Genomic DNA, 25,946 nt, shown 5'->3' on the forward strand with positions numbered 1-25,946 from the left:
TCACTCATCTACTCACCACTATGCCGATGGAGGAGTGATTGAGTCCACAAAACACTTTTGGAGTTTCACAGGTAAATAGCATTGCAGCCATATCCAATGTAATTGAAGTAACTGGTGATTGATTTTTCAAATGTGAAAAAAAGAAGTCCCCATACTGCTCCTGTGGTGTCATCCAAGTGTCCATAAGCCCCGACATTCCAATTCGACAGGAAACAGCATCATTTACACAAAATTTTGCCTAAAAGTCCCGCGATCCTCTTCTGGAGCTGCGTTTGAGCGTGGATCATAGTGGACGTTTAGTCTTAAAACATGGTGTAAATGACCTTGTTTCAAGTCGCATTTGAATAAGCCCAGACGGCTTACAGACACTGGGATGACACCACAGGAGCAGTATGGAGACATTTTCAGTTTTTCTTATGTTTGAAGGAGTCGCCAGTTACTTAAATTGTATTGGATTTGGATGAAACGCTCAAAGTGTTTTGTAAACTGTTCAATGAACTATCCCTTTGAGTCGATGTCTATCAAATACCAATAGTTTACTAAGAGCCTGAAGTGTGCAACATAATACAAAGGATTGGTTGAGCCACACCACTTGTAGTCTACTTCGTTCTTGAGATTGTTTGACAACTCTCCCGCCACACGCTTTATCACAGAGACTGTGATGGAGGATGACGTCTCTTTATCCTTCCTTACTCAAGTGACAGGGAGATCCAGTCTGAACTTGCGAGGTCACTGCTGCGTGGCCTGACTCGTTCTGCAGGTTGTTATTCAACGGCAGACCGAAACCTTCGTCTCCTCCTCCTCCCATTGCCCGGAGCTGCCAGGTCGAACCGGTAGTTCGGCTTGAAAAGGAACCACTCCCGGAAACACTCGCGACTCGTCGGTGTGCAGCAGCTGGTGGTGGTTGCGGGGTCTGCGGGGCTGGCGCGGTTTGAGACACGCAACTCAAAGTCAAAGGTAGATTCAACTCCACCTCGCTCGTCATTCTGTTACATTTCTGCTCGGTTTGTCAAACACTCGTGTACTAATTAAACTAATTAACTCGTAAAAGGGTTGTAAGACCTGCTCATGGCGCGCTCACGTTGTGCTGCGGCCACACGAAGCTGGAACTCCGTGTGTTTGCCGCCAGTTTGTCTGAACCCGACACGTGGGCGCATGTCGCCGTCACTGACCGTGGTGAGCGGTCCTCCTGGGACGAATCAGCCAAATGGGTTTTAGTTACCTGAGGACTTTGGAAACGAGTCTTTAAGTCTTGTGGTAAATTCAGTTTACAGATATTTTCTCTATCTTTCCTCTCCAGCTACAATATGTTGTGCCCCTCCTAAAAATATCCAGTGATATGGGCTATTTGCTGTGGGTTTGAAGCTTTAGCCGAATTAACACGTGTTTATGGGTCAGAAACTCTTCATGTTCTAAAAGTGTCATGAATGAACAAACATTGAATAGACAGATTAATATTGCACACAGTATTCGCCGTTTACCTGCATGTTGATTATCTTTCAATCAACATTGCTTACACCCACCTCTACATCGTGTGAGGTGCGCATCATTCATTAAGCCGTTTTTTTTTCATAGGACAGCGAAAGCCTCACCCTTGCTCTTCCTCTGATTGGTTAGTTAGGATAAGAACATCCGAGCAAGCCAATAAGAGGCATAGTAGGGCGAGTCCTATTTGTCTTCCAGGTAAAAAAACCTCACCAGCCCTTTCCCTGACCTCCTGATTAACTGACCCCCCATTACTAAACGCTACTGAACATGGGACATTGGGTGATGTTGGACACCTGAGCCCCACTCTTTTATTTTCTGTTCTAATAAAATCTAGTCAACACGACTTGCTATAGGTTAGCATGGATATCATGTGACTGAATTCACAGAGTGGGGATGATCAGACCGAATTTTGTTTAGCACAAAGAACACTAAAAGCTGAGTCATGTCTCCTCTGAGTTTGATATCTCCATTCTTTCTTCTGGTGTGGTAGGACAACATCTTAAAGATTGCAGAAAGGTATGTTGATCTGATCTGTAGAACAGATAAAGGAACAAGTCACAGAAGTCAAAATTGCGAAACATGTCTCACATTGCACAAATTCACCCTAATGTAATTCAATAAGGGTTTCCCACTCTGTCGGTTGCAAATCAACAGTTTACAATAAAAAGCACCAGCCCATAAATGGCTGAGTTGACTCATCAGGTAGTTGCATCAGCCTAAAGTCTGTGGGCCAGTATTGATGCACAATCTGCATCAGGAAATAAGTGACAATTTGACCTCTTTCGGGTGAACTAAAGTATACCCTCTTCTCCAGGCACCTATACATCACTGACTGTACAGTTTAAATATACTTGAACTGTAGACATCTTTAGTAGCTATTTAAACTGTACACTTAAATTACATTATTCCTCTGGCTAGCTAGTATTTCTCAGAAACACTGAAGAGGCCTTTATTCAACAGCAGCCATTTTAACATGAAACCGCAGGCAAACACTGGCATTACTCATCAATGTAGGTACAGAGCCTTGATGAATGTGAGGAGTAACACCTCTCTGTGTGTACCTGCTATTCCATGTCAAAATAGCTGCTGTGGAAAAAAGTCAAATGAACAACAGTAGATATTTAAAAAGTTTTTGTCTGTTACACCTTCACAAATGTGAGTTTTTTGCTTTCTTGTCTTCATGTGCACTTATTTGAAAGCTGAGCCCTGTTTGTGTTCCAGGTGACAGGATGGACGACCAGAGCCAGGTTGTGGAGAGGTTGCGGGAGACGTTTCGTTCAGGCGTCACAATCCCAGAGCAGTTTCGACGAACACAGCTGACCAAGCTCATAGCCATGCTCGAAGAAAACGAGGAACAGATTGTCAATGCGCTGCACAAAGACCTCGCCAAGGTACAAGACTGTGCTCATGTGTCTCATAAGCCGTTTTCAGACATCACTTCCGGAGGAAGTCCAGAGAATAGGGTCCAGACTTTCTGTGGAGTTTGCCATTCACACATACACAACGCAGCAGGAGAATCTCCGCTCGGAAGCATTCACAACACAGAAATCTCCAGAGCATTCAGGTGAGGGGTGATGCAGCCGGCAGGATGTAACGTTTAAATTCTGCTGCGGAGATCACGTGTTTTGGTTTACAGTACATCAACACTGGTTTGGCTCTTATCATCGAAAGCTTGCTGGAGATCTTCGTCTGTGCCTTATACGTGTATGACTCTGCTTTTCTGTGATGTAACCAATGCTGAGATATTTCTTTTATTATTTATTTTTATGTCTATCGCATATTAGAAACATCATCACCACTACTCACTCAAAAATAAATCCTGTGATGATCTCCTGCTGTGTTCTCACATCAACTTTTCTGCGGACTTTACATGAGGATTGGCAGGAGAAAATCTGCAGAAAGTCTGGAAGCTGTCTGACATTTGCATTCACACACACAGCCAGTCTCTGGAGTTCAGTGCATGTCTGAAAGCAGCTAGAAGGGACCCCCCCACATACACATACACACACATGTTCCATAAAACATAGCAATGCGAGAAGCTAACTGAGCTCAGCTGTCCCTATGCAGTTCAGTATTAACACCAATCCTGACACATTAAACGCCAACAGCACAAATATTATTAAAAATATTTTAATTCGTACATTTTTGTTTAAAAAAAAAAAGAACACAGTATTTAAACCACAGCATATATTAGTTTATAAGCTACAATCCAACCAGCACTAACTTCCCTTTTTGGTTGCTTCTCTTCATCCTCAGCCAAAGTTTGAAGCCGTCCTGTCTGAGGTTGACATGGTGATCAATGAGCTCTACTATGCCAACGCTAACTTGAACAGCTGGATGAAGCAGGAGTATGTCACTAGGAACCTGGTAGGTTTTAACACAATTTAAGCTCTATTAATATTTTTTTCATAGACCGTAATTATGTGATGTCCTGACAAATTTGTGACTAACATTGCAAATAACAAAGGGATTTTTTATCATTTTTTCCACCAGCAGTGATTCTAATGTGTTGTCACTGTGCTATCATTTGGCCTGTTGGCCATATCTACTTCACTGCAGCAAGGCCACAATTTAAACCTTTTGGTCAAAAGAGAGAGAGAGTTTTTCAGCTGGTGGTAAAGTGGCCTCTTGTGATTTGGTTTCAAGCTCCATAACCACTTGAGCACCATTTAGCATCTATACATCTTTTATCAGGTCCTTTGCTGTTTTCTAAATATCCACTATGTTCCAACAACAAACTGGAGGTGTGGCTTCATTTCAAGGTTATCCTATCAAAGTCAGGAAAAAGTCACAGGGCAGATGTCACTCCTCATCAGGAGTAAACTGGCATTAATGTGTAAAACCAGTGGAATGTCGTTTAAGTTGCTCTTTTAAAGTTTTAATTGGGGGCAAGCAAACCTGAAAATGAGCGATGTTCCGATACCATTTTCCAATTCCTGATACTGATTCCAAAGCGTGGACTTTGCATATTGGCTATTACCACGTGTTGCATGGCCTGGCTCAGATTAAACCTTCGACAAACATACAGAGAATGAATGCCATAAAATTATTTTATTATCTAGTTAGACATAATTGGAAAAGAACGCAAAAAAATAAATGTAGTAATACACTTAAATGCTGTTAAAGTGCAGCCACAGTTTATAGAATTAAAAACCCTTAGTGGTGCGACCCCCCCCCCCCTCGAAACTGAAGTCCTGCATATGGTGCATGATACTGTTTTACTTTCCAATGTGAAATATTTCAAAATGATGTTGCAAGTGTTTGCTTTGTTATTTTCAGAAGATTGTTTATGTACTGATTTCTAAATGTATGGGTTTCATTGCATTGTAGCTTTTCTATTTGTCAATTTTAAGGCCACAAAGCTGGACGACTGTTTTGTACGGAGAGAGCCATTAGGAGTGGTTTTAATCATTGGGGCTTGGAACTACCCCCTGCAACTCCTCATCTTACCCATGGTTGGAGCCATTGCAGCAGGTACGATTCACATCCATATGAGCTGCAAAAGTCAATCTTTTCTCATATTACTATAAATAAAATGACTATCTAGTGCTAAATCAAACTTAAACTGGTTTCATTTATACTTTGCCATGTCACAACACATTATATCCAGTCATCTAAAGTTATCAGTGGTGTGTAATAGTCAGGCTGTGTTTGTCTACTCTCAGTAAAGTTGACCTCTATCACAAAGTGACATTAGATGAGGTGATGTCTTTACTTGCTGGTTGATGTTTCCATCTAGGAAACTGTGTGATCATCAAGCCTTCAGAGATCAGTGCTGCCACAGAACATCTGATAGCAGAACTCATCCCCAAGTATCTGTCTCAGGTAAAGAAACCCCCCTGACGTTTTTTACTGTTCCCAAGATTTTTTAATAGACTCTTTTGATTCAGCAGTATTTCCTGCTGTATTCTCACATCGGCTCACTTGGACATTTTAAGGACATGCCAGGAAAGTTTCAGAAAATGTCTGGAGCAACTGACATTTGCGTTCTGTGTATTTCTGAAAGCAGCTATAATTTATTCAAGTGTATTGCAGTCTGCTGGAGGTATAAATTGAAATATTTCAAAGGACATTACCACATTACCCATAGGTCTTTAACTACCTAGAAGATTCACTAGGAGGCTCCTGAGTCACCTCCCCCTGAACCTCCTACAGGACACTCTCAATGACCATTAAAACCTCAGACTCTGACTGGATTATTTGACCACAAAACCTCTGAAACAACCCTATGATCCTCCTGAATAACCAATAGGATCCACAGAATCTTCTTTAGATGCTGTGAATAACGTTTTGACGTGGTGAATGAAATAACATTAAACCCAACAAAGTGTAAGTGAGCCTCGAGCCAGGTTTTTCCTTTTTATTTGTCTGTCTATAGCTCTGCTCATATTGGCCATGCTGATGTTCAGTCAAGACATTAGAATTGAGTTTTCATATTAGACCTTTGAGCTTGGAATAGTAAATTTAACACTTAAGAATATGACTCTTATTTTGACAGGACTGTTATGCAGTGGTTCAGGGTGGAGCAGAGGAGACCAAAGCACTTCTGAAGAATCGCTTTGACCACATCTTTTACACAGGTACGAGTCTCCCAGATGGATCAGATTGAACGGCACGTCAAAGTATTTAAAATTGATACGTCTGTTTCCATCTACACTGGTCTACAGACCAGAATGTCAGCAATTTGTTTCTAGACTTTATAAAATGATGTTTATCAACAGCCTATATTTAGGGTGTGCAAATGTGAGCCATTTGCTCTGTTTGCTTCCATCTGAGTTCAGCTGCAGGGCAAATTGGATTTCCCTTCATTTCCCAAGGTGCTTCAACAACATTAAAAATAACCTATAGAAAATTCAGTAAACTTACTAATCAATGTTAGTGAGTGATGATTTCATTGAGTTTGCTAATATTAGCTGCAATGTGGCACTGATGACACCAGACCACATAAGACTGTAGCAGTGAAAACTGAGTGTTTTACATTGATTGCTTAAGAATATTTGTTTTCATTTGTGAGAGGAAGACAGTGCCTTTATTTATAAGAAGAAGAAAAAAAGTAGACTACAAGTTTTGTAGTTGTGCATTTCCCTCTGAAAGTAGTGTGCAGCAGTCCAGTCAACTGGATTCCTATTGCATGAACCAACACTCGTCCTCATATACTACTATGATGTACAGTTAGCAATCTGTTTAAGTATTAAACATATTTTGAGACAATATTTTAACGCTGCATAATAAGTTGTATATTTAAACCCAGTCCAGTAATTGAACATAAATGATTTTGGTCATGTTATTATCTGTCCATCAAATGCGAGCGTCAGGTCAAACATCACAGAGGGGGCCACAGTGGTGTTTTCAAAACGAACCCCAGAATCAGATGTTGTCTGTGACACAACTTATGGACCAGAATCATGAAGACGGATGCAGCCAAGAGCTGCTGTTACAAATTAATGCAGCTCCATGATCCAATATCCACTGTTAGTTGTTTCAGTTCAGTGAGGAGAACATCCCAGTCACAGCCCCGCTCAACACATTGATAGAATTGCGCAATGAAGTGGTTTTCATGTAGAGAAAACGAGACACAAAGACCTATCAACAGAATGAATCACCACGAGTGGCTGCAGGGGGCGCTGTTACTAACTAAATGTTAGTGTTGCTTTAACATCTGCAAAGGCATTGACACCATTTAATCAGAGGAAAAAAGGTAGAATTAATGGGTAACTATATGAAACAACTTGTTGGGCTGTGAGATTTTGATCATATTGCACACTCCTACGTCCATGTACCGCCGCTGCTTTGCCTTGAAATGTAGTTCATACTCTTCAGAGGAAGAATCCATCCACTTTGGACACTGACTTCCTCTTTCTCTTTTAGGTTCTCAGGCTGTGGCACGCAGTGTCCTGGTGGCAGCCTCAGTCCACTTGACTCCAGTGACCTTGGAGCTGGGTGGCAAGACTCCGTGCCTGATATATGGTGGCGTGAACATGGAAGCTGCTGCTCGCCGCCTGGTGTGGGCAAAGTATTTTAACTCTGGCCAGAGTTGCGTCGCACCGGACTATGTGCTGTGCACACCGGCCACACGGGACGCCCTGCTTCCTAAAATACGTGAAACCCTGAAGGATTTCTATGGCACGGAGCCTCAAACCTCTCCCGACCTGTCACGCATCGTGTCCCCTCGACACTGGACACATCTGATGGAACTGCTCGGGAGGTCCAAAGGCAAAGTTGTTGTGGGAGGAGAGAGCAACCAGGAGGACAGGTACATAGGTAGGTTAAGAAGCAGGAGAAGAGCAATGCTCTGCACCATATGAGCCTTATTTCCGGCTGTAACATCATGTACCTCAAAATCAAAACCTTAAATCACATGTGGAGCTACAGCAACATTCTAATGTAACAATTTACTTGTTGATATAATCGTACAAATGTCTCCCTTTTTTATACCTGAACTAAAGAGATCATCTAACTATAAATCTGTCTTCTTTTTTGTCTGTATTTGTTTTTTGTTCTTTTGGGAGAAAGCTTCAGACATTGCTTTCAAAATTTTACTTATAATGATAAACAAAAGGTGTAACTACAGTACAATGAAAGTGTAGCGACTTGGCAATTGACAGCTTGCAAATGCCCCAATTTTTAAGAAACATGTGCAGGCACTTTCTACACTTTGATCCAGACACTAGGCTGACAAGATCTAGATTCCTGCATTAGCTAAGATGATATACATGAAGAGGATATGGTGAAGGAGTGTAATGGAGCAGGGAGAAGTCCTGAGGTCAACAGGGGTTAGGGCCTTTTAAACTAGATGCTTAATGGGACCAATGAGGTTGTCAGTGACATTAAATGTCATCACACCAAATATGAAACCTGATATACTCACTAATCAGCCTTCACAGCCTTGTTGTGTTTTCTCCCTGTTGTGTGGAAAAGCTTTTTCAGACGAGGTACAGAGGCCACATTTACAAGTTTAAGGCTTTGTAGTGACGTTGATGTCTTGTGACAGTGGTGTGGTTTGTTAATAGCCTAACATCAGCTTTTTTCTTCTAGTGATTGTCTGCCTCAATCATCCCAAAAGCAGTGTTCATCTGTCGAGATTATCTTGCTCAACACAACCTGCTAGTGTCTAAAACTTTTGTCAGTTTATTTTCTGCAATTATCCAAACATTATTGGAAATTTACAATTGGATGGTTGGTGAGGGAACCAGGGTGGCGCTACCTTCCTGGTTGGCCTAGAAAAATGTCATTGCTGCAGCAGCCTATGATGACGACGCCCCTTCTGTTCCTATGTGGAACAGGAATGTTTTGTGCGCCTCCTTACAATGACATGCAAGTCATGAAAGATTGCAAGAAATGATTTGTTGGGTCCCTGCATGTATTCTTATCTTTCAGCTCAGTCATGATGAGAATTTATGACTAGGTTGGTGGTAAGAGCCAACATCTGGCTTTATTGGTAACATTGAATTAGTTAATAAATTAATAAGTGCAGGAATTTTCCTCTCCTAAAGAAAGTGGCTGATAGAAAATATGTGCACAGATGCTATAATGACTTCTGTTGTCCTCTCCCCAGCTCCCACAGTGTTGGTGGACGTGGCTGAAGACGATGCCCTAATGCAGGAGGAGATTTTCGGCCCCATCTTGCCCATCATATGTGTTGATTCTCTGGAGGAAGGCATTGCCTTCATCAACCGTAAAGAGAAGCCATTGGCTCTCTATGTTTTCTCTGACGAATCATCTGTAAGAACACACAACTATGCAGCCACCCACCTTTACAGCGTCCTACCTCATGTTGTCTAATATTTTACATCTAACTATCTTTGCTTTTTGGAGGTGGTAGACGTCGTGATGAAAAACACCAGCAGTGGCGGATTCTGCTCTAATGACGGCATTCTACACATGACCCTGCCAAGTCTGCCCTTTGGAGGTGTAGGTAGGTTTGACCTTGATCTAAAGCTTCTCCCACTTATGTGTATGTGGTTCTGTTGGTCCTACAGGAAGTATTTGATCCCTTAGATCATTGGAAAAAGCTGGAAACGTGAAATCAGTTTACATGGAGATGTAATCTGGGCAATGACATTAAACTACAGGGTAGTGTTTTTCATGCATTTTTCTTTTTTCTGCTTTAGTATGCAGATGATTTGTATAAAGTCTCTCAGCTATGTCCTTCAGACTAATTGTATTGGGCCATCTGAAAATAGGTTATCTTCCACTATATATATATATAATGTTAAATCTGGAGGGTTTTTATTTACCAAGTAAAAAAGTATTACATGAATGACAATTGGAAAATTACAACATTAACCAAATAATAATATTGACATTGCATGCACATCCACTGTCCATTTAGCCAGTCAAGCCATGTTCCTTATATTAGGACTGGCTAAAAGGACGGTGGACATGCTGGCATTGTAAGTCATATTGTGGACATGTACAGATGGTTAAATGAATGTGATGTGAACCCTTCAAGCATAAATTATACTTTCTTTAATCCTATCGTACATACATTCTGGTTTATCCATACACTTGTGTTGTGCCTTACCATTTCAGGAAACAATTAGCCAATGGCTGAAACGAGGGTCACCTCTTCTAGGACACTGCTTTCCAAATGTCTGATGCTAGTGCATAAATGGAATTACTTTCTGAGATTCTGAATCTATCATGCATCATTTCCCAATAGGAAGTGGAGCAACATTTTATATTGGTCTGTTGTGGTAATTCACCCAATAGTTGTTGGAATAATTCAATCTGGAACTAAGTTTTAAGACACTGAAGGTTTCAGGTCAGTATATCGTACTGACTTTAGTTTTGTCCGGACTTCAGTTGTAGTGCCACAATGATGTTTTTCTAGTTGAAATGTTTCAACATCTATTGGATGAATTGACAGTAAATCTGGTTCAGACATTCATGTCCTCGGGATGAAGTGAAATAAGTTTGCTGTTCCCTTAACTATCCTCTACTGCCATTACTGCATCCAAATCAGTTTTTATACAGTGTAAATACTTGATTTGGTTTCTTACAAAATACTATTAAAACTAACTAATTAGATTCCATTAGCCTCAGCTGTACTTAGTTACTACTTGCATTCAGCAATGTTAGATGCTAACATGATTAACTGTAGAAATGGTAGTGATCACCTGCTACACATCAACATGGTCATTTAGAACATGATCTTATGCTAATGTTGGCTTTGTTCCTCTTTCCAGCCTCACACAGCCCTGACTGACGAGTCTCTTTAATAATGTTGGAGAATATTCTCTATTTAAACTTGAAATTATGGTTCCTCAGTCAGTTGGAGTCTAATATTTTGAGTAGACAATGGAAGATGCAGGTTGTCCTCTGTGTAATTGGGGCTTTTTTTTGACTGGCAATATGGTCTTTGCAGGTTCCAGCGGGTGGGGCAATTACCATGGCCGCTGGGGCTTTGAGACATTCAGCCACAGACGGGCGTGCATGCTGCGTGGCTGGGGCCTGGAGAGACTCAACGGCCTGCGTTACCCACCTTACACTGAAAGGAAACTCGGCTGGCTGCGCTGGAGCGCCTCACCCAAGAGCCTCTGCTCAATATTGTGAAGACAGAGTGTGTGTGAAGATTTTATACCATGAGAGCAAGAGTGAATGCTGGGGAAATTAATGCAGAGGATTAATCATTCTGTTTTAAACCTGTTGTGAAAGTTGTTTGTATGCTTGTGTACTGACATATTTGGGTATTGTTGTCACTTCACACTTTACATCTTTCATCGTTTGTTTTCTCTAAAGCAGCCACTTTAATGTCTTTGTCTTGTCACTAAATATCATTTTGTATCTACAGTGTTTTTATTCTACCCTGTATTTTGTCTTATTGTAAAACTCCTACCTTTTCTAACTGGGTTCTTAATGTCACATTCTTCACTTTCTCTGAGCTCATGTGTTCTAGTTTACACACATTAGAAAAAAAGGTTAGTTCTTAATTGATAAAACCGTTTATATAGGCTCAGATATGTTAAATGTCAGGGATTTAACTTCCCGATCATTTTCATCTTCTTGCACTCACATGAGTGGTGCGGTGGATTCTCATGGTTTTAACAACTGCAACTCAATTTGACGGTTATTTGGTTTCTCCTCTGTAGTTTTGGTCTTTCAATTGCTTGTTCTGTTTTTATGAAGGTTTTTTGTGAAGTAATGTAAATAAATTTGAAACTTTACTTTTATTACCAAAGAACTGAAATTTGTTTTACATCAAAAAATCATTTACTAACCTGTGACTGGTGATCCTAAACTCTGGGATGGCTCCAGGTAAGAAGCTGCTCTAACCTGTTACACAAATATTCTGTCATGCACAGGTGATGTTAGCGGTGTGGTCCAGGTCTTACACACACACTCTTTTTTTCCACTAACCTCAACACTGATATTTTATTTAAATAATACATAAATAGATTTACTATTATCTGCAGTCTGTCCCTTTGAGTACTTGCAATAATTCAATTTTATGTTTAGTCAAATTACAACAAATTATCATGGCATTTTAAATTAGGTCGAGACTTTAAAAATTACAGAGAAACCCAACAGTTCCCACAACGAGCTAATACTTTGGCAACTGGAGAGAAAAACTCATTAACTAGAAGAAACCTCTAGAACCAGACTCACTGTGCAGCCATCTGCCTCGACTGGTTAGGATGAGAGGAGAAATGAGGAAGGGGGTGCAGAATTTCATTTACTGCTGATGTGACACCTAAACTTGATGGGGCCAAAAATGTTCATATCGTCTGTTCATAATGTCACTTTATTTATTAGACAGTTTCCTGAGTGAAGGTTTCAAACTCAATGAGCAGAGATCAACAAAACAATTGTGTTAAACTCCTCACTGTGGATAAACATTCTGAAATGATTGTTTTATTGCCCAGCCCCATGAAGAACTACCCTGGATAATTAACAGCCAATGTTTTGTGAATTGTGGTCAAAATTATCATTTATTACAAATATGAATATTCAAATACAGGTAATACAAGTTCCTCTCCACACCGCTGGGCATGTCTGCAGCAAAGAGGTACAGAAAAAGATGTCTCCAGATTCTTAACAGCCTTCCTCTTCCCCTAACAAACCCAGAGTGGAGTATCTTCATCTCTTTTACTTTCCCTCAGCGTTGAGTCAAACAACTTGCATGTGGATAGATTCCTTTGTCACTGCACAGAGTACAATGACACCAGGAGCAATCCACAGGTGCACTCTCACATAATGTGGGGGAACAAATAATTCTGGATTACTACTTATAATAGTAACTAAATTTGACTTAATTCATAGACCACATATATCAACATGTCAAACAGTTAAAAACAAAACTGTCCAATGAATTCACTCCATGTAAAGGTACGTTGCCTCCTGATAGTTGAAGCCAACATGGTGTTTCCACATGTGCCGACTGCATAGTGCTGTTACTGAGGGGGGAAGAGAGTAGCTACTTAAGACGACCATGGAGAATGGGCTTTGCTCTAGGGAGCTGTCAGCCACTGAATCCTGAAGAAGTGCTTGCAGAAGTGAGACAGCACTGCCACAGTGGGTTCATGGTTCAGGTTTGTATGAGGAGGGGAGGTGTGTCCCTGGGGGGGCCTGCTGAGGATCATGAGACTCTGGAGCTGGAGTGGAACTGGCTGCAGTGGCTGCTGGCTCTTTCTGAACCAGCTCAGGCTCATCCTGGCCAGCCTGGGGCGGGTGGACCAGGACCCGGTCTATTATACCGAAGTCCTGTGCCTCCATTGGACTCATGTAGCGATCCCTCTCCATCACACCCTCTAAGACACAGGAGAGAAACAAAACATCCTTTTATGACAGGCCTATTCAGACTGATCACTGCTCTCCATAAAAACAGACTTCCCTCCATTAAAGACTTTAATGTACACCCACATGGTATCTACTGATACGGTCAATGTGAACAGGTGATAAGTGGAGATGGGATTACATTAGACTGAAAATAAAGATGGACAACATGACTCCTCTTCGTCCCATAATCCAGAAATGAACTAACAAAAATCTGTGCAATAAGAACTAAAACGACAGAAACCATCTTTGAGAAACGTTTATTTAACGTCTACTTTGACTTTTTAGTTCGGTCCATGTCCCATCTGCTAACATGGAGGCATGGTTTATGACCTATACTGCAGCCAGCCACTAGGGGGCAATCAAGACACTTTGGCTTCACTTTTAGGGAGGCTGCATGTCATCCATCTCCATATTCTAATGTATGGGGATTACAAGCTAGATGTTAATAGGACTGAAGAGGAGAGTTGGTTCTCTCTGAGTGACAAGGACAACCAGCTCAGAGGTTACTATGCCTGGTGCAAGGAATTAAGTAATAATAACTAAGTAATTAGTGACCATAGAGGGGCTGGTAGTGTTTTTTGTTTTAAAGAACTTTCTGTTGGACTGAGTTTATGAAGTTAAGCAGGAGTGGCTGCAGTGTCAGCTGAAATGTGCTTGATGAAGACTGACTACTGATCAGCTAGTGGAAGGGTTTACACCAAGGGGAGTGTGTGTATGTGTGTGTCTCGTTCACAACAGAAACAAATCTTGTGCATTATTGAGTTGACAGGTGGTGCAGCAGGCAGAGGCAGAAGTAACGTACTAATTCCAATGTGGAGATCACGTGATTTTGTTTAGAGCACAATGACGCTGGCCTCAGCTCTTATCACCACAAACTCTCTTGACACCTTTGTCAGTGTTTCCTACCTGTATGGCACCGCCCGGACAGATTTGTTTTCTTTTTTTCATTTTTGCGTGTTAAAAGCTTCATCGACCCCCCCCCCAACTTGCTGTGAATCCAGCGGTGGATCTCCCGCTGTGGTCTCACATCGGGTTCTACGGACATTATGCAGACTTTATACTAGGGGGCCAGACGGAGAAAGTCTGGACATTTGCATTCACACATGCACCTCCTCCAGAAAAAGTACGGGGAATCTCCGGAGTTCAGTGCATGTCTGAGAGCAGAGTAGGGTTGTAGCTAAAGTGCTGAGAAAACCTACCAATGGTTGCCAGCAGCTGCCCCGTGTGTTTGGCATAGAGGACATTGATCTGTTTCTTCAGTTTCATGATCTCTTCAGCCTGGATGGCAATATCTGTGGCCTGACCCTGGAGACACAACATACTGGAAATATTACTTTGCTGGTTCTGTGAAATAATCACTTCCACACTTGACAGCTTTACTCCATTCTTGGTTTCAGATAAGACTTAATGGTGCTTACCCTGGCACCTCCTGAGGGCTGGTGCACCATGATCCGGGCATTGGGCAGTGAATGTCTCATCCCATTCGTTCCTGCTGCCAGGAGCAGGCTGCCCATGCTGGCCGCCTGGCCGACACACCAGGTGGAGATGGGATTAAGGATGTACTGCATGGTGTCGTAGATGGCCAGACCTGCTGTTACCACACCGCCTGGGAGGGGAGAGGAAAGAAAAGAGAGGCTGAACAGATCTAACGGCTCAAACTTCATTGACAAATAGACTTTTATTGTATTGTAATCTTCTGAATAATCAGGCTGTGACTGAATGTTGAAATGAAAACATAAACTGGATACTGACATGGAAACTTGAAAATAGAACGTGAATGTTTTACTTAAATAATAATTATTTTTTCTTTCCAATATTCCCAAAATATTTTGGAAGAACAAAGATACTCACTGTCAGAAAATAAATTATTTGATAAGCAGGCACCAGATTAGTACTAAAGCTATGGGCTGTCAGTCAAATAGAGGAATCAATAACAACAGACAGGACATCCCTAAAATAAGACAGGAAACTACAATGTCACTCAGTAGAGTGCATACTAATTTATTAATTCAATTTAAGAAAATGTATGAAGAAAAAATAATGAATCAGCATGAAATTATTGAGTAACATTTATATTATGACATCGGCTAATGATTAATAAAGGATTTGTTAGGTGATTTGTAAAAGGACAAAAAAGGGATGTATTTATGTTGTGTTATTTATATGAATGGAGCAGCTTAATAAAAGTTTTGTAAAATTAATTATTGAAATGAACAAACTAAACTTAGCACACCTCTGCCAGGGCCCAACAGCCACCTTCTAAAACCACAACATGTTATTCACTTTAATCCAAATTTGTATTTTGATCTGCACCAAATTGCACACACGAAATCAAGCAAAATGTCAAACAATATCCTAAACATATGGATAAGACAATAACTAGTTAAGTTTTGAAAACTGCTGATACCCCATTTTCTAGAGTAATACTTCAATTTCCAGGACTGTAAAGTGGTTTACACCATGTTTAAGTTTACGACAGCACGTCTTCAGTGATGCTCTTACCAGGACTGTTGATGTACATGTGGATGGGTTTGTTGTTGCTTTCCGACTGCAGGAACAGCAGCTGGGCAATAACCAGACTGGCTACAGTATCATCAATCTGAGCAGAGCAGGGAGAGAACACGTAAACAGGAGGAAACATCTACACTTCACTCTTTATCAATTTCCACTCTGAGGACAACACTTACAGGACCCATTACACAAATGATTCTCTCCCTCAGGAGGCGGGAATAGATGTCATATGCTCGTTCTCCTCTCCCCTGAAAAAAAACACAATTAAATCCTAAATCAGACAAAACAAAAAATGCAACAAAACCACTGAATCTAGTGAGATAATAAAAACCCTCATAGTGCAATCATACTGTACTGTTTTTTGATTGGTTTGCTACTTTCTACACCACTGAAGTCAGTTTGTTCCAATATATGAAACCATCTTGCATAAAAATAAAAGAATAAACACTGGAGACTGATTTTTAAACCTTTGAGACTTTCCCTGTTAGTGTGATCAGAGATTCTTGGACGTGGGAGGATTTAAAGCTCGCAGCAGAAGAAATTATTATTATTACTTCAGTCCCTTACTAGAGTGTTATGCAAGTGGAAGTTTAAAGCAGCAACCTATATTGTAGCAATATCACTTTGTGTAACTGTATCTCAAGCCATATATGTGTAATCGAGTTGAAAATGTGTAAAGGAGTCTGCAAATGCGTCCTGAGATATGTGAATACGTACAGGAATCTGCAAATGTACTCCCGAACAAGTCAACAACAGAGGGCAGGTCAGATCTATGAAATCAATACAGCTGTTGGCAGTTTGCTGTGGTGATTAACCAAAGCTGTTTTCACACATGACTCCTGGAGGATGTCTGGAGAATTGTGTCAGTTTTTTGCCGAGTTTTCCTTTCACACATGCACAAGCAGCAGGAGATTCTCCGCTCAGATGCGTTCACAACAAATCTCCGGAGCGTTCAGGTGAAGGTTGGAGCTTGGTGGTATTAGACTAGGTCTACTTATTGAATTCTTTGGGCATGTGTTTGTATAGTGCAGGATCAACACACAGCCGACCAGTTCAGGTCATTCCACTCACCGTCTGCTCCACAACTATCGGTATAAGAGGACTCCTCCATACAGGACTGTGGTGGATGGACCTGCTGTGTTTCAGTGTCAACCCTCCGATTTGCAATACCCTCTGAAAGACAGACATGCAGAAAGAACAAGCTCATTCAGCAATTACAGCCCATTCCCATGTAAGACAAAGAAACAAGTGTCATTGTAATAACCTCACAAAAGTGAGAAATGTATAAACATTCAGGGTCAGTATTTACATAGAGATTACAAAAATATGGAATATTAAAAAGTTAATCAAAACAAAGGAAGTGAGGAGTCTATTAACATAAACTTATTCCAATAATAAGTGCAAAGTGAGCAGGTTTTGTTGTTTCTTATTTACTATTATTTTTAGGGATTTCATGAGTAATCTTTAAATTTAATTAATTTAAACTCATTTGAAAAAGCTGAGGAAAACCTTCATGAAACCTGAAGCTGCACCTGTAAAAACTGATCATTCAAACACTGTAAAAGATTCCTAAAAGCTGATGGGTAGTTAATTAAATGGCTCATTGTCTTGTAACAGTTTAAATTAAGTCTTAGCTGAAAGTACACAAAACAATTGGACCAGAAATGACAAACACAATGGGAAAAATAAATGAAATGCAATACAAACATCCACAATCTCATATCATGATACTGGAATTTCAAAGTGACACCAGAACACAATGACAGTGTGTGTCACATGACCATTTTGGTCCAATCACGATCGAGTGATTACACCCGCATTATAAGTTAGGCAATTTTAAACAACTCAGATGGATTATAACACTAAAATTGGAAAACAGATACATTTAGGTTAAATTATCTAAAGTATCTACATTTGGATGGACTGAATGTCCAAGGGTCAATCATAGTGGCTGAGAAAGATAGTGGCTGTGTGACATACACCCCGATCTGCTTTATACACGTAAATAAGAAACATATCAAAATAGCTTTAAAACTTCATCTTGGATCAAAGCGAACAGACCTTTTAAAATTTAAGAGGTTTATTCACGCTTGACATACTCTAACCAAAGTATTGGACAGTAGTGAAATGTGTATTTCATGTACACATTTCATTTGAATGCATATCTTTTTTATATTTTGTACTTTCACTAGGTCTTTTGTCTACCTCTCTTCAACCATCTGCTGCTCGAACAAGTGAATTTATTGAGTGGGATCAATACATTTTTACTTATTCTATCTTAAGAAGTGTGTTGCTCAGTGACCATTAAAAGTGCAGTTGTGGCTCTCCCCTCATTTATTTACATAGGAGCCTGTTTAGTTAATGAGAGAATGATCCTGAAACTGAAAAAAACACACTAATAAAAAAAATCTTGTATGGTGATACAGAGCAACTGTACACCACCCTTTTCAATCAAAGACATTTTTTCCAATTTCATTATTTCCATTATAACATATAATAGCAAAATTATTATACTATTAAAAATCAGGGAACACAGTATATTCTGAAGAATATTACACATGACACCTATTGTACTGTCTTCTAGCTGCATGTTTTTGAATACTTAAGAGATTTTGCAGACGTGTTTTGTTCATTCTTCCATCTGTTGATATGGGCCTTGACTTTTAAATAATTACATCTGTGAGTAAAGAGCTTGCCTAAACTTGAATCCGTCATAAGCACTTCAGCTTTAGAGGTTGTATCCAAGATCTATTTTATTGGACAATGATTTATAAACCACAGATGTATTTTGTTCAGGAGAACCTTTGTTTTATCTTGATTTGGGTTTGAGAGAGAGATTTAGTGTGTTGGATCCAAGAGGTAACCTACATCTCTGGAATGACAACAAAGTGTAGAACCTAAATGTCCAACTGCACGTGTCACCATGATCTCACAGCCCAGCTGAGCTTCCAGGTGTTCCCAGCACATCAGCTCGACTTCAGCTTGTTAGCTACACAGCCTTTCCAGCAGCCAGAGATCCCACCACCATGTGCAGAAAGTCGGTGGGACGTCCAGTGAACATTTACTGTTTCTGCGTCTGCCTGTGGCCATCATGTGGGCTACACTGCGCAGTTAGCTAGCTAGTCAGTGTCCCCAGAGGAGTCAGTGTGGAGCTGACAGGTTTAGAGGTGATGACATGAAGCAACGTTACACAAGCTACGGGCTAACGCGGTCAACAGCACGACGACAGAAGCACAACACTAACCAGCGACTTCCTATAAAACCTCGGGTTCCCTGTGACACACACTGGTTCAGTAGAACTGCTGCTAATACTCACACGTAACAGCATTTTGAAATCTTCTCCCCCCGTGTGTGACCCCCCAGCTCCTCCGGAAACTATCTCACTTTGACCTTTGAACCGTCTTCTTCTTCTTCTTCTTCTTCACGGTGCTTGGCTTCAGATCGGTGTAGTTAGCGCCATCTACCGAACAGCTGCACCTACTGTCAAGGTCCCCATTAAAGGGATAGTTCACCCATGAATGAAACTTCACTCATACCAGGTGGGTGAAGTGTCTGAGTCCACAAAACACTTTTGAGTCTCAGGGGTACAACAGAAAAAAAACTTTAAATGCTGAGATAATGCTCCTGTCTATCTACTTATCTATACTTCTATATAGTTCATTTTACATTACAGTGTTGCTTACATTTTATGTAATTAACAACCAACAATTAAACATTGTCAACAAGTGACCACTTTCTCTAATGTAGCATGTGTGTGTGTGTGAACTTTAGACTGGAGTGTGTGTGTTACTGCAGCCCTGCAGCCAGGGACTGAGGGAAGGAGGAGTGTGTCTTTTATTTTGAAGGTTTAGACCGGAGTGTGTGTGATACTGCAGCCAGGGACTGAGGGAAGGAGGAGTGTGTGTTTTAGTTTGAAGGTTTAGACCGGAGTGTGTGTTACTGCAGCCTGGGACTGAGGGAAGGATAAGTGTGTGTTTAATTTTTAAGGTTTAGACCGGAGTGTGTGTTACTGCAGCCAGGGACTGAGGGAAGGAGGATTGTGTGCTTTATTTTGAAGATTTAGACTGGTGTGTGTGTGTGTGTGTGTGTGTGTGTGTGTGTGTGTGTTGTGTGTGTGTGTGTGTGTGTGTGTGTGTGTGTGTTACTGCAGCCAGGGACTGAGGGAAGGATGAGTGTGTTTTTTTATTTTGAAAGTTTAGACCGGTGTGTGCTACTGCAGCCATGGACTGAGGGAAGGAGGAGTGTTTGTTTTATTTTGAAGTTTTAGACTGGAGTGTGTGTGTTACTGCAGCCAGGGACTGAGGGAAGGATGAGTGTGTTTTATTTTGAAGGTTTAGACTGGAGTGTGTGTGTTACTGCAGCCAGGGACTGAGGGAAGGATGCGTGCAGCTGACGGCTGGATCACTCTCCCTGCTCTTCTGGCTCAGTCATGTCAAACAACAGCGCCCCTAACAGCAGTTTGGTCCTGGCCCAGAAGGCAGTGAAGCAGCTTCGTCTGGAGGCCAGTGTCAACAGGATAAAGGTTTGTCAGCACAACTCAACACTTCACAAACTTTACATTCCACTCAACTCATGACAGTCTCTCACTGTCAATTACCTTCTGTTTAAATGTCTCTCAGAAACTCACAAGTCATCAGAGTGTAACTGAAAGAATCAGTGCAGCAGACAATATTTTCTAATGGAAATATTTATATTGTGGCCTCTTTTTTTTGTTACTTCTTACAAATAGTTTTCTCAAGTTACAGGAAATGTTGATATAATGTCAGTATGCCTGAAAATGTATTTTCCATTGTACCCTGTGGTTTAATAAAATGAACGTAAAGGACAGGAAAACATCCCCCAATGAAGAAAAGCAGTCGTTATTTCAACACAAGAAAACTTCACCCATTTCCTGGTGTGCAGTGAAATGGTGGCAAACAGACTTTTCCTCTCTGAGTGCAGCACAGTGATGGCTTTGTTGATTGTGCTGCTGCTGTGTGACTGCTGGGATTGTTGGGCGCTGGCTTATTTTTAGGACAAAAGTCAGACAAGTTTCAAGAGTGTGTGTGTGTGTGTGTGTGTGTGTGTGTGTGTGTGTGTGTGTGTGTGCACATGTCTATCTATAGTTATGAGAGCAAATGGTTCAATTTTGAGAACATTTTAGCTGGTCCTCGCAAATTCAAAGAGTTGTTTGACTGTTAAGACTTGGTTTTAGGGTTAGGGTTAGGGTTAGGGTTAGGCATTTAGTTGTGATGGTTAAAGGGATCGTTAATGCAAAAATGAAAATTCACTCATTATCAAGGTGGGTGAAGTGTTTGAGTCCACAAAACATTTTTGGAGTTTCAGGGCTAAACTGCATTGTAGCCAAATCGAATACAATTGAAGTAACTGTTGACTCCTTCTTCAAACGTAAAAAAACAAGGGTCCGTAAGCCCAGACATTCAAATTCGACTCGAAACAAGGTCATTTACACCATCTTTTTGGCCTAAATGTCCATTGTTATCCTCCTCCGGTTAACACCGCACAGCTCTCACCTCTATGTTCCTGACCAAGGGGCACTTGATGACATCAGCAAGAACTCGCGATAGCTGCCTGCAGTAACCGAGCATAGAGGCGCGGTGAATTTAAATTTTTGGGTGAACTATCCCTTTAAGGTTAGGGTAAGGGGCAGGGGAATGCATTATGCCAAAGAGTGTCCTCACAACTACAGAGAGACAAGGTGTGTGTGTGTGTGTGTGTGTGTGTGTGTGTGTGTGTGTGTGTGTGTGTGTGTGTGTGTGCGCGCGTGCAGGGGAAGAGGAGCCCCCTAAAACAAATAAATCACAGATGAATTTCACTCAGTCTACAGGTGATTGTGTTTAGTTACAGTGCACACAGTGTTGTTGTGAGCAGCCACTTCACACAAGTATGTGACACTGACATTGAAGCTTCAGTCCATTACTAGAGTGTTATGCAAGTGGAAGTTTAAAGCAGCAAACTATGGGGCCAATATTGTAGCAATATCACTTTGTGTAACTGTATCGCAAGCCATATATGTGTAATCGAGTTGAAAATGTGTAAAGGAGTCTGCAAATGCGTCCTGAGATATGCGAATACGTACAGGAATCTGCAAATGTACTCTGAGCGGCCATTTTTCATCACTTCTCTGATGTGTTTTGTTAAAAAATAAAATGTTTTTACCTATGGATTGTTGACAGCAGTCACCATGCCAGGGTCCGGTTAGGCAGTATTTTACAGAAACATATTGCATTTGCCTGAGAAAAGAAACCTGCTCTGTTTTTCTGAATATACAAGATTATTATGGCAGAACTCTGAGAAAAGGTTTCATGGGAAAAATAATCTCTTGTTTTTCTGAATTAATAAAATAGCTTACCCCATTTAGCTTACTTTGAGAGTGTTGAAGCAAACATGTCCTGCCTGTTCAGTTTGTTACAGGTTTATTTGGTTTTAGGTTGCAGACATTGGGCAATATTTGTGTCTTAATGTAATATAGATGGCATTGTTATACTTTGGAAGGCTAATTAGGACGTCAGGCAGAACTTTTTTTTTTCTACTGAAAACATCTCTCAGAAAATCTGAGAAATAATTGCATTAGAGAAATAATATAATAACTGAATTGAAATAGAACACTGAGCAGATTTTTTTCTCAAGTGAGGTCAATATCCTTCTTGAAAAAAAGGGAAGAAAAATGGCCTCTTCTCTGGCCATACTTCAGCTCCTGGTAAACAAAACATTGACAAATCCCCACACACACGGCACAAATGTAGCAAACATTCATGGGTAAAATGACAGCAGATGGCAAGGCCTGTCTGAGTTGTAACTCATGACGTGTCTGTATTTCCAACTCTTGGAGCAAAACACTTTTCAGCCACTAATATCTATGTACACATTTACAGATTTGTCTGCATGTGTACAAATCCTAATACAATTGAAGATTTCATTTACATTTACAAATCTGATTATGCAGACATAGATTCTAAATACACGTTTGCAGATTACTATATGCATTCACAAATATCAGCACGCATTTGCGTAAAGTTTTACACATTTACAATCTGATTACACACATGGATTAAGAGATATAGTTACACAACTCTCCACACATGCACACAAATAATTTTGCAACAATATCGGCCCCATAACAACTTCACCTATTTTCATATATAACGTCTGTCATACATTACAGCTGTGGCATGACCTCCGAGTAACGCTATGTAACTTGTGAAAGAACAGATGACGCAAGCCTCCTCTTACTCAATAAAACACACACTTTGCTCTTGTCAGTCCACTCAGAGGTTTTACTGCTACAGCTTTACTTTGCCTCCTGTGACCAGTAGCTTATGATGGCTAATGCTAGCAAGTGTTAGCAAACATTACTTAGATATATCTTTGAAATTGTCAGTAATAATAACAGACTTAAGATTAAGAAGTCCTTTATTTGTCCGGCAATGGGGAAATTTGCAATGTTACAGCAGCAGAAAGACATCACATAAGTAGCATGCAGTACTTGGGTGAAGGAATATAAAGAAGTAGAAATATACAACAATATATAGAAAAAATATCAATGTAATTAAACCGGTATATACAGTGTAAAGAAATATATTATGTGTCAGAATATGTACGGTGAATTGCACATAACCGTTTATATTGCACAGAATTTCTTTATAAATGAATATGGTACAGTGAATATTGCACAGTTGAGGAATATTAAAGTGACAGTCCATAGTGGTGGTGCATGTAGATTTACTTGGAGCAGAGCTGGTTGTACAGTCTTACTGCTGCAGGAAGGAACGACCTGCGATAGCTCTCCTTCAGACACTTAGTTCAAGTATCTTCTCTACTTGTGATATAGTAACACTACATTTTAGCTCTTACCATCATCCCATAACTGTCACTCGAGGTCGAAGGTGAGATAACCATCCCAGTTATTTTATATCTTGGTTACACCCCCAGATGTTGTTAGAGAGTGACAATTTATTTATTGATTCCAAGCAGTCGAGAACACTAAGTATACAACATCCAGGTACGTCAGGTCCCAAACACTAAATGAGAGGGAGTAGTATAAGTCCAGCTAAATGTGTTCGTTTTTTAGTTAAAGTAAGTCTTTCAGAATGAGTGTGACAGGAGAACAGAGCAGTGTGAATTCAAACAGCTTGAAGAGGATAGAGGCAAATGTGCTCCAGAATTCAGACACTCCCAGAACACATGAAGATGACTACCAATTGCTTTCAAAGGACAGGAATTATTAGTGCAACTTTTTCTGACGTTATTGTTCTGAAGTATAAGTAAATGTTCACACAAACAACCAAGCATTATCAGTGTCCTAATGTCTTTATATAGAAACAATATTTGTATATAGTTTTTATCGTTAGTGTTCATATGGTGGGATGCTACACACTGAATCTGTTAGGATTCACATAATAATACTTAATAATTATTTTGTATTACTGCTGTTGTACTGCTTTATCATATATTATTATAATAATTATTATTATCCTGATATATTGTATATTGTGCAGGTTTCTCAGGCCGCTGCAGAACTGAAGACCTTCTGTTTGCAAAATGCCCACAAAGACCCTCTCCTGACTGGGGTGCCCTCCAGTGATAACCCTTTCAGGCCTCCCAAGTCATGTGTCCTCCTCTGAGGTGTGAGTGTTCCTCTACTCCCTTTGCCTGAAATGACCAGTTTTTTAATATCATAAAATTATATTTTCCCCTGCTGCTGTGATACTTTTTCTACTATGCCTGTTGCAGCTGCTGAACAATGAACTTGTTGTGCTTTTGGAGCACAAGACACAGCCCTTAAAGCAAAAATCTATTTCTTATCTTTTTAGGACTGTGAAGAAGTGAAAAAACACTTTAACAGATGCCTGATCATTCTGATGTGGATTTCTGTCATGTGCCCCACTGCCTCTGAAGATAAAGAAGTCAAGACTATACACACACTCACTCGCACAAACACAAAAACACACATTAATTTTCACTTGGGCAGCTACGGAATGATGCTGAAAGCTTCAGCTGAAAATTTTTGTAATGCATTGTACCAAATCTATTACGATTTATGTGTCAGTACATTTATAAAGCAAGCTACTTTTCATGGTTCAAGGCTCTACACTGTGATAAACAGGCCTTAATACCAGAATGGAAACCTGATATGCTGTTATAAGTTGATGGGTATCTGCTGATCTTGTAGCTGGCAGTGTGAACATGTGGTCCAGTTCATACAGGTCAAACATGCTCTCTCAACTAATGTGCAATTTTATGATTCACCATTAAAAGTTACCATGTTTGCCATCTGTGACTTGAAGGTGTGTTTAGCATGAATGTTGTATCTTAGTTTTGAACAAATACCAACTGTATTAACTAAACCAAACTTCACTGAGGTAAACTACAGAGAAACCGGGTTAAATGACACTTATCTCTCTGACTTTCTGATATAAGTACATAAACACTCTTTTAAGTTGTAGGTCAAAGAGCTCTACCAATCAAATGCTGTACACAGGACACTGGGAAGTAGAATAAACTGAAACAGACTGAGAGTATAAATTATTTTCTCTTAACAGAAAACCTAGATTCCTTTTACATAACAGTGTGATGCTACTAAACTTGACAGTTGACCCTTCGGTCATGATCAGACACACCCACACACCAGTCTCTCTATAGTTGTCAGGACCAAGTCTTAACCCTCAAAACAACCCTTTAAATTTGTGAGGACCAGTCAAAACGTCCTCACAATGATGGTATTGAACCAAAATTGGCTCTTATAACTATAGATGGACATGTGCACACACGCACACACACACACACACACACACACACACACACACACACACACACACACACACACACTCTGTAAACATGGTAAACATGGTGTCCATTAAATTATTACCACAATAAATGTATTCTGTGTTGGTGTTTCCCTCGCTCAGTATTTGGCAGTGATTATACTGTTTGTCATATGGTGGGATGTTACACACTGATGGGATTTAGGATTCACACTTCTCACACCTAGTAATTTTGTATTACTGCTGCTGTACTGTTAATACTAACAACTTGTTTTTGACTGATTAGTGTTGCTTTATCATATATCATGGATACAATGAATTATCATTGTTATTATTATTATTATTGTATACACATGTTTTGGGGTTCTGTTTGATTACTGTCTGCAACTATAATGGCGGTAAAAG

The 25,946-nt window shown here is 40.3% G+C and overlaps 3 protein-coding genes across 4 annotated transcripts; 2 read left to right on the forward strand and 1 right to left on the reverse strand.

Moving 5' to 3' along the window:
• The first annotated feature begins 711 nt into the window (after positions 1–711).
• Positions 712–11,654, forward strand: aldh3b1 (aldehyde dehydrogenase 3 family, member B1). Of its 2 annotated transcripts, XM_035180271.2 has the most exons (11): positions 712–957; positions 1,979–2,004; positions 2,710–2,879; positions 3,745–3,855; positions 4,842–4,962; positions 5,228–5,313; positions 5,987–6,068; positions 7,357–7,749; positions 9,044–9,210; positions 9,304–9,403; positions 10,856–11,654. In XM_035180271.2, exons 3-11 carry the CDS (start codon positions 2,718–2,720, stop codon positions 11,041–11,043), a joined length of 1,410 nt encoding a protein of 469 aa, XP_035036162.1. In that variant the 5' UTR covers positions 712–957; positions 1,979–2,004; positions 2,710–2,717; the 3' UTR covers positions 11,044–11,654. The 2 variants fall into 2 exon arrangements, with proteins under 2 accessions (XP_035036162.1, XP_035036161.1); XM_035180270.2 differs by lacking the exon at positions 1,979–2,004 and having other exon boundaries at positions 713–957.
• A 746-nt stretch (positions 11,655–12,400) lies between these two features.
• Positions 12,401–19,215, reverse strand: LOC118123128 (caseinolytic mitochondrial matrix peptidase proteolytic subunit). Its single transcript, XM_035180275.2, has 7 exons — positions 19,094–19,215; positions 16,849–16,950; positions 15,954–16,025; positions 15,769–15,865; positions 14,685–14,872; positions 14,466–14,571; positions 12,401–13,238 (listed from the first exon to the last, which is right to left on the reverse strand). Exons 1-7 carry the CDS (start codon positions 19,103–19,105, stop codon positions 13,009–13,011), a joined length of 807 nt encoding a protein of 268 aa, XP_035036166.1. The 5' UTR covers positions 19,106–19,215; the 3' UTR covers positions 12,401–13,008.
• An 899-nt stretch (positions 19,216–20,114) lies between these two features.
• si:dkey-204f11.64 (uncharacterized protein LOC100537752 homolog) lies at positions 20,115–25,050 on the forward strand. Its single transcript, XM_035179634.2, has 3 exons — positions 20,115–20,299; positions 24,276–24,402; positions 24,591–25,050. The coding sequence occupies exons 1-2, from the start codon at positions 20,207–20,209 to the stop codon at positions 24,399–24,401; spliced, it is 219 nt and encodes a 72-aa protein (XP_035035525.1). The 5' UTR covers positions 20,115–20,206; the 3' UTR covers position 24,402; positions 24,591–25,050.
• Positions 25,051–25,946: the final 896 nt, after the last annotated feature.

Source organism: Hippoglossus stenolepis, chromosome 16 (assembly GCF_022539355.2).
Source record: "Hippoglossus stenolepis isolate QCI-W04-F060 chromosome 16, HSTE1.2, whole genome shotgun sequence".
NCBI lineage: Eukaryota > Metazoa > Chordata > Actinopteri > Pleuronectiformes > Pleuronectidae > Hippoglossus > Hippoglossus stenolepis.

Coding starts and splice junctions, on each gene's coding strand:
- LOC118123128 (XM_035180275.2), bottom strand. Junction 16,026..16,848: donor CGATAGTTGTGGAGCAGACG/GTGAGTGGAATG, acceptor GTTTTTTTTCAG/GGGAGAGGAGAACGAGCATA. Junction 15,866..15,953: donor TCATTTGTGTAATGGGTCCT/GTAAGTGTTGTC, acceptor TGCTCTGCTCAG/ATTGATGATACTGTAGCCAG.
- aldh3b1 (XM_035180271.2), top strand. CDS start 2,718: ATGGACGACCAGAGCCAGGTTGTGGAGAGGTTGCGGGAGACGTTTCGT. Junction 4,963..5,227: donor GGTTGGAGCCATTGCAGCAG/GTACGATTCACA, acceptor GTTTCCATCTAG/GAAACTGTGTGATCATCAAG. Junction 7,750..9,043: donor CCAGGAGGACAGGTACATAG/GTAGGTTAAGAA, acceptor TCCTCTCCCCAG/CTCCCACAGTGTTGGTGGAC.
- si:dkey-204f11.64 (XM_035179634.2), top strand. CDS start 20,207: ATGTCAAACAACAGCGCCCCTAACAGCAGTTTGGTCCTGGCCCAGAAG. Junction 20,300..24,275: donor CCAGTGTCAACAGGATAAAG/GTTTGTCAGCAC, acceptor TATATTGTGCAG/GTTTCTCAGGCCGCTGCAGA.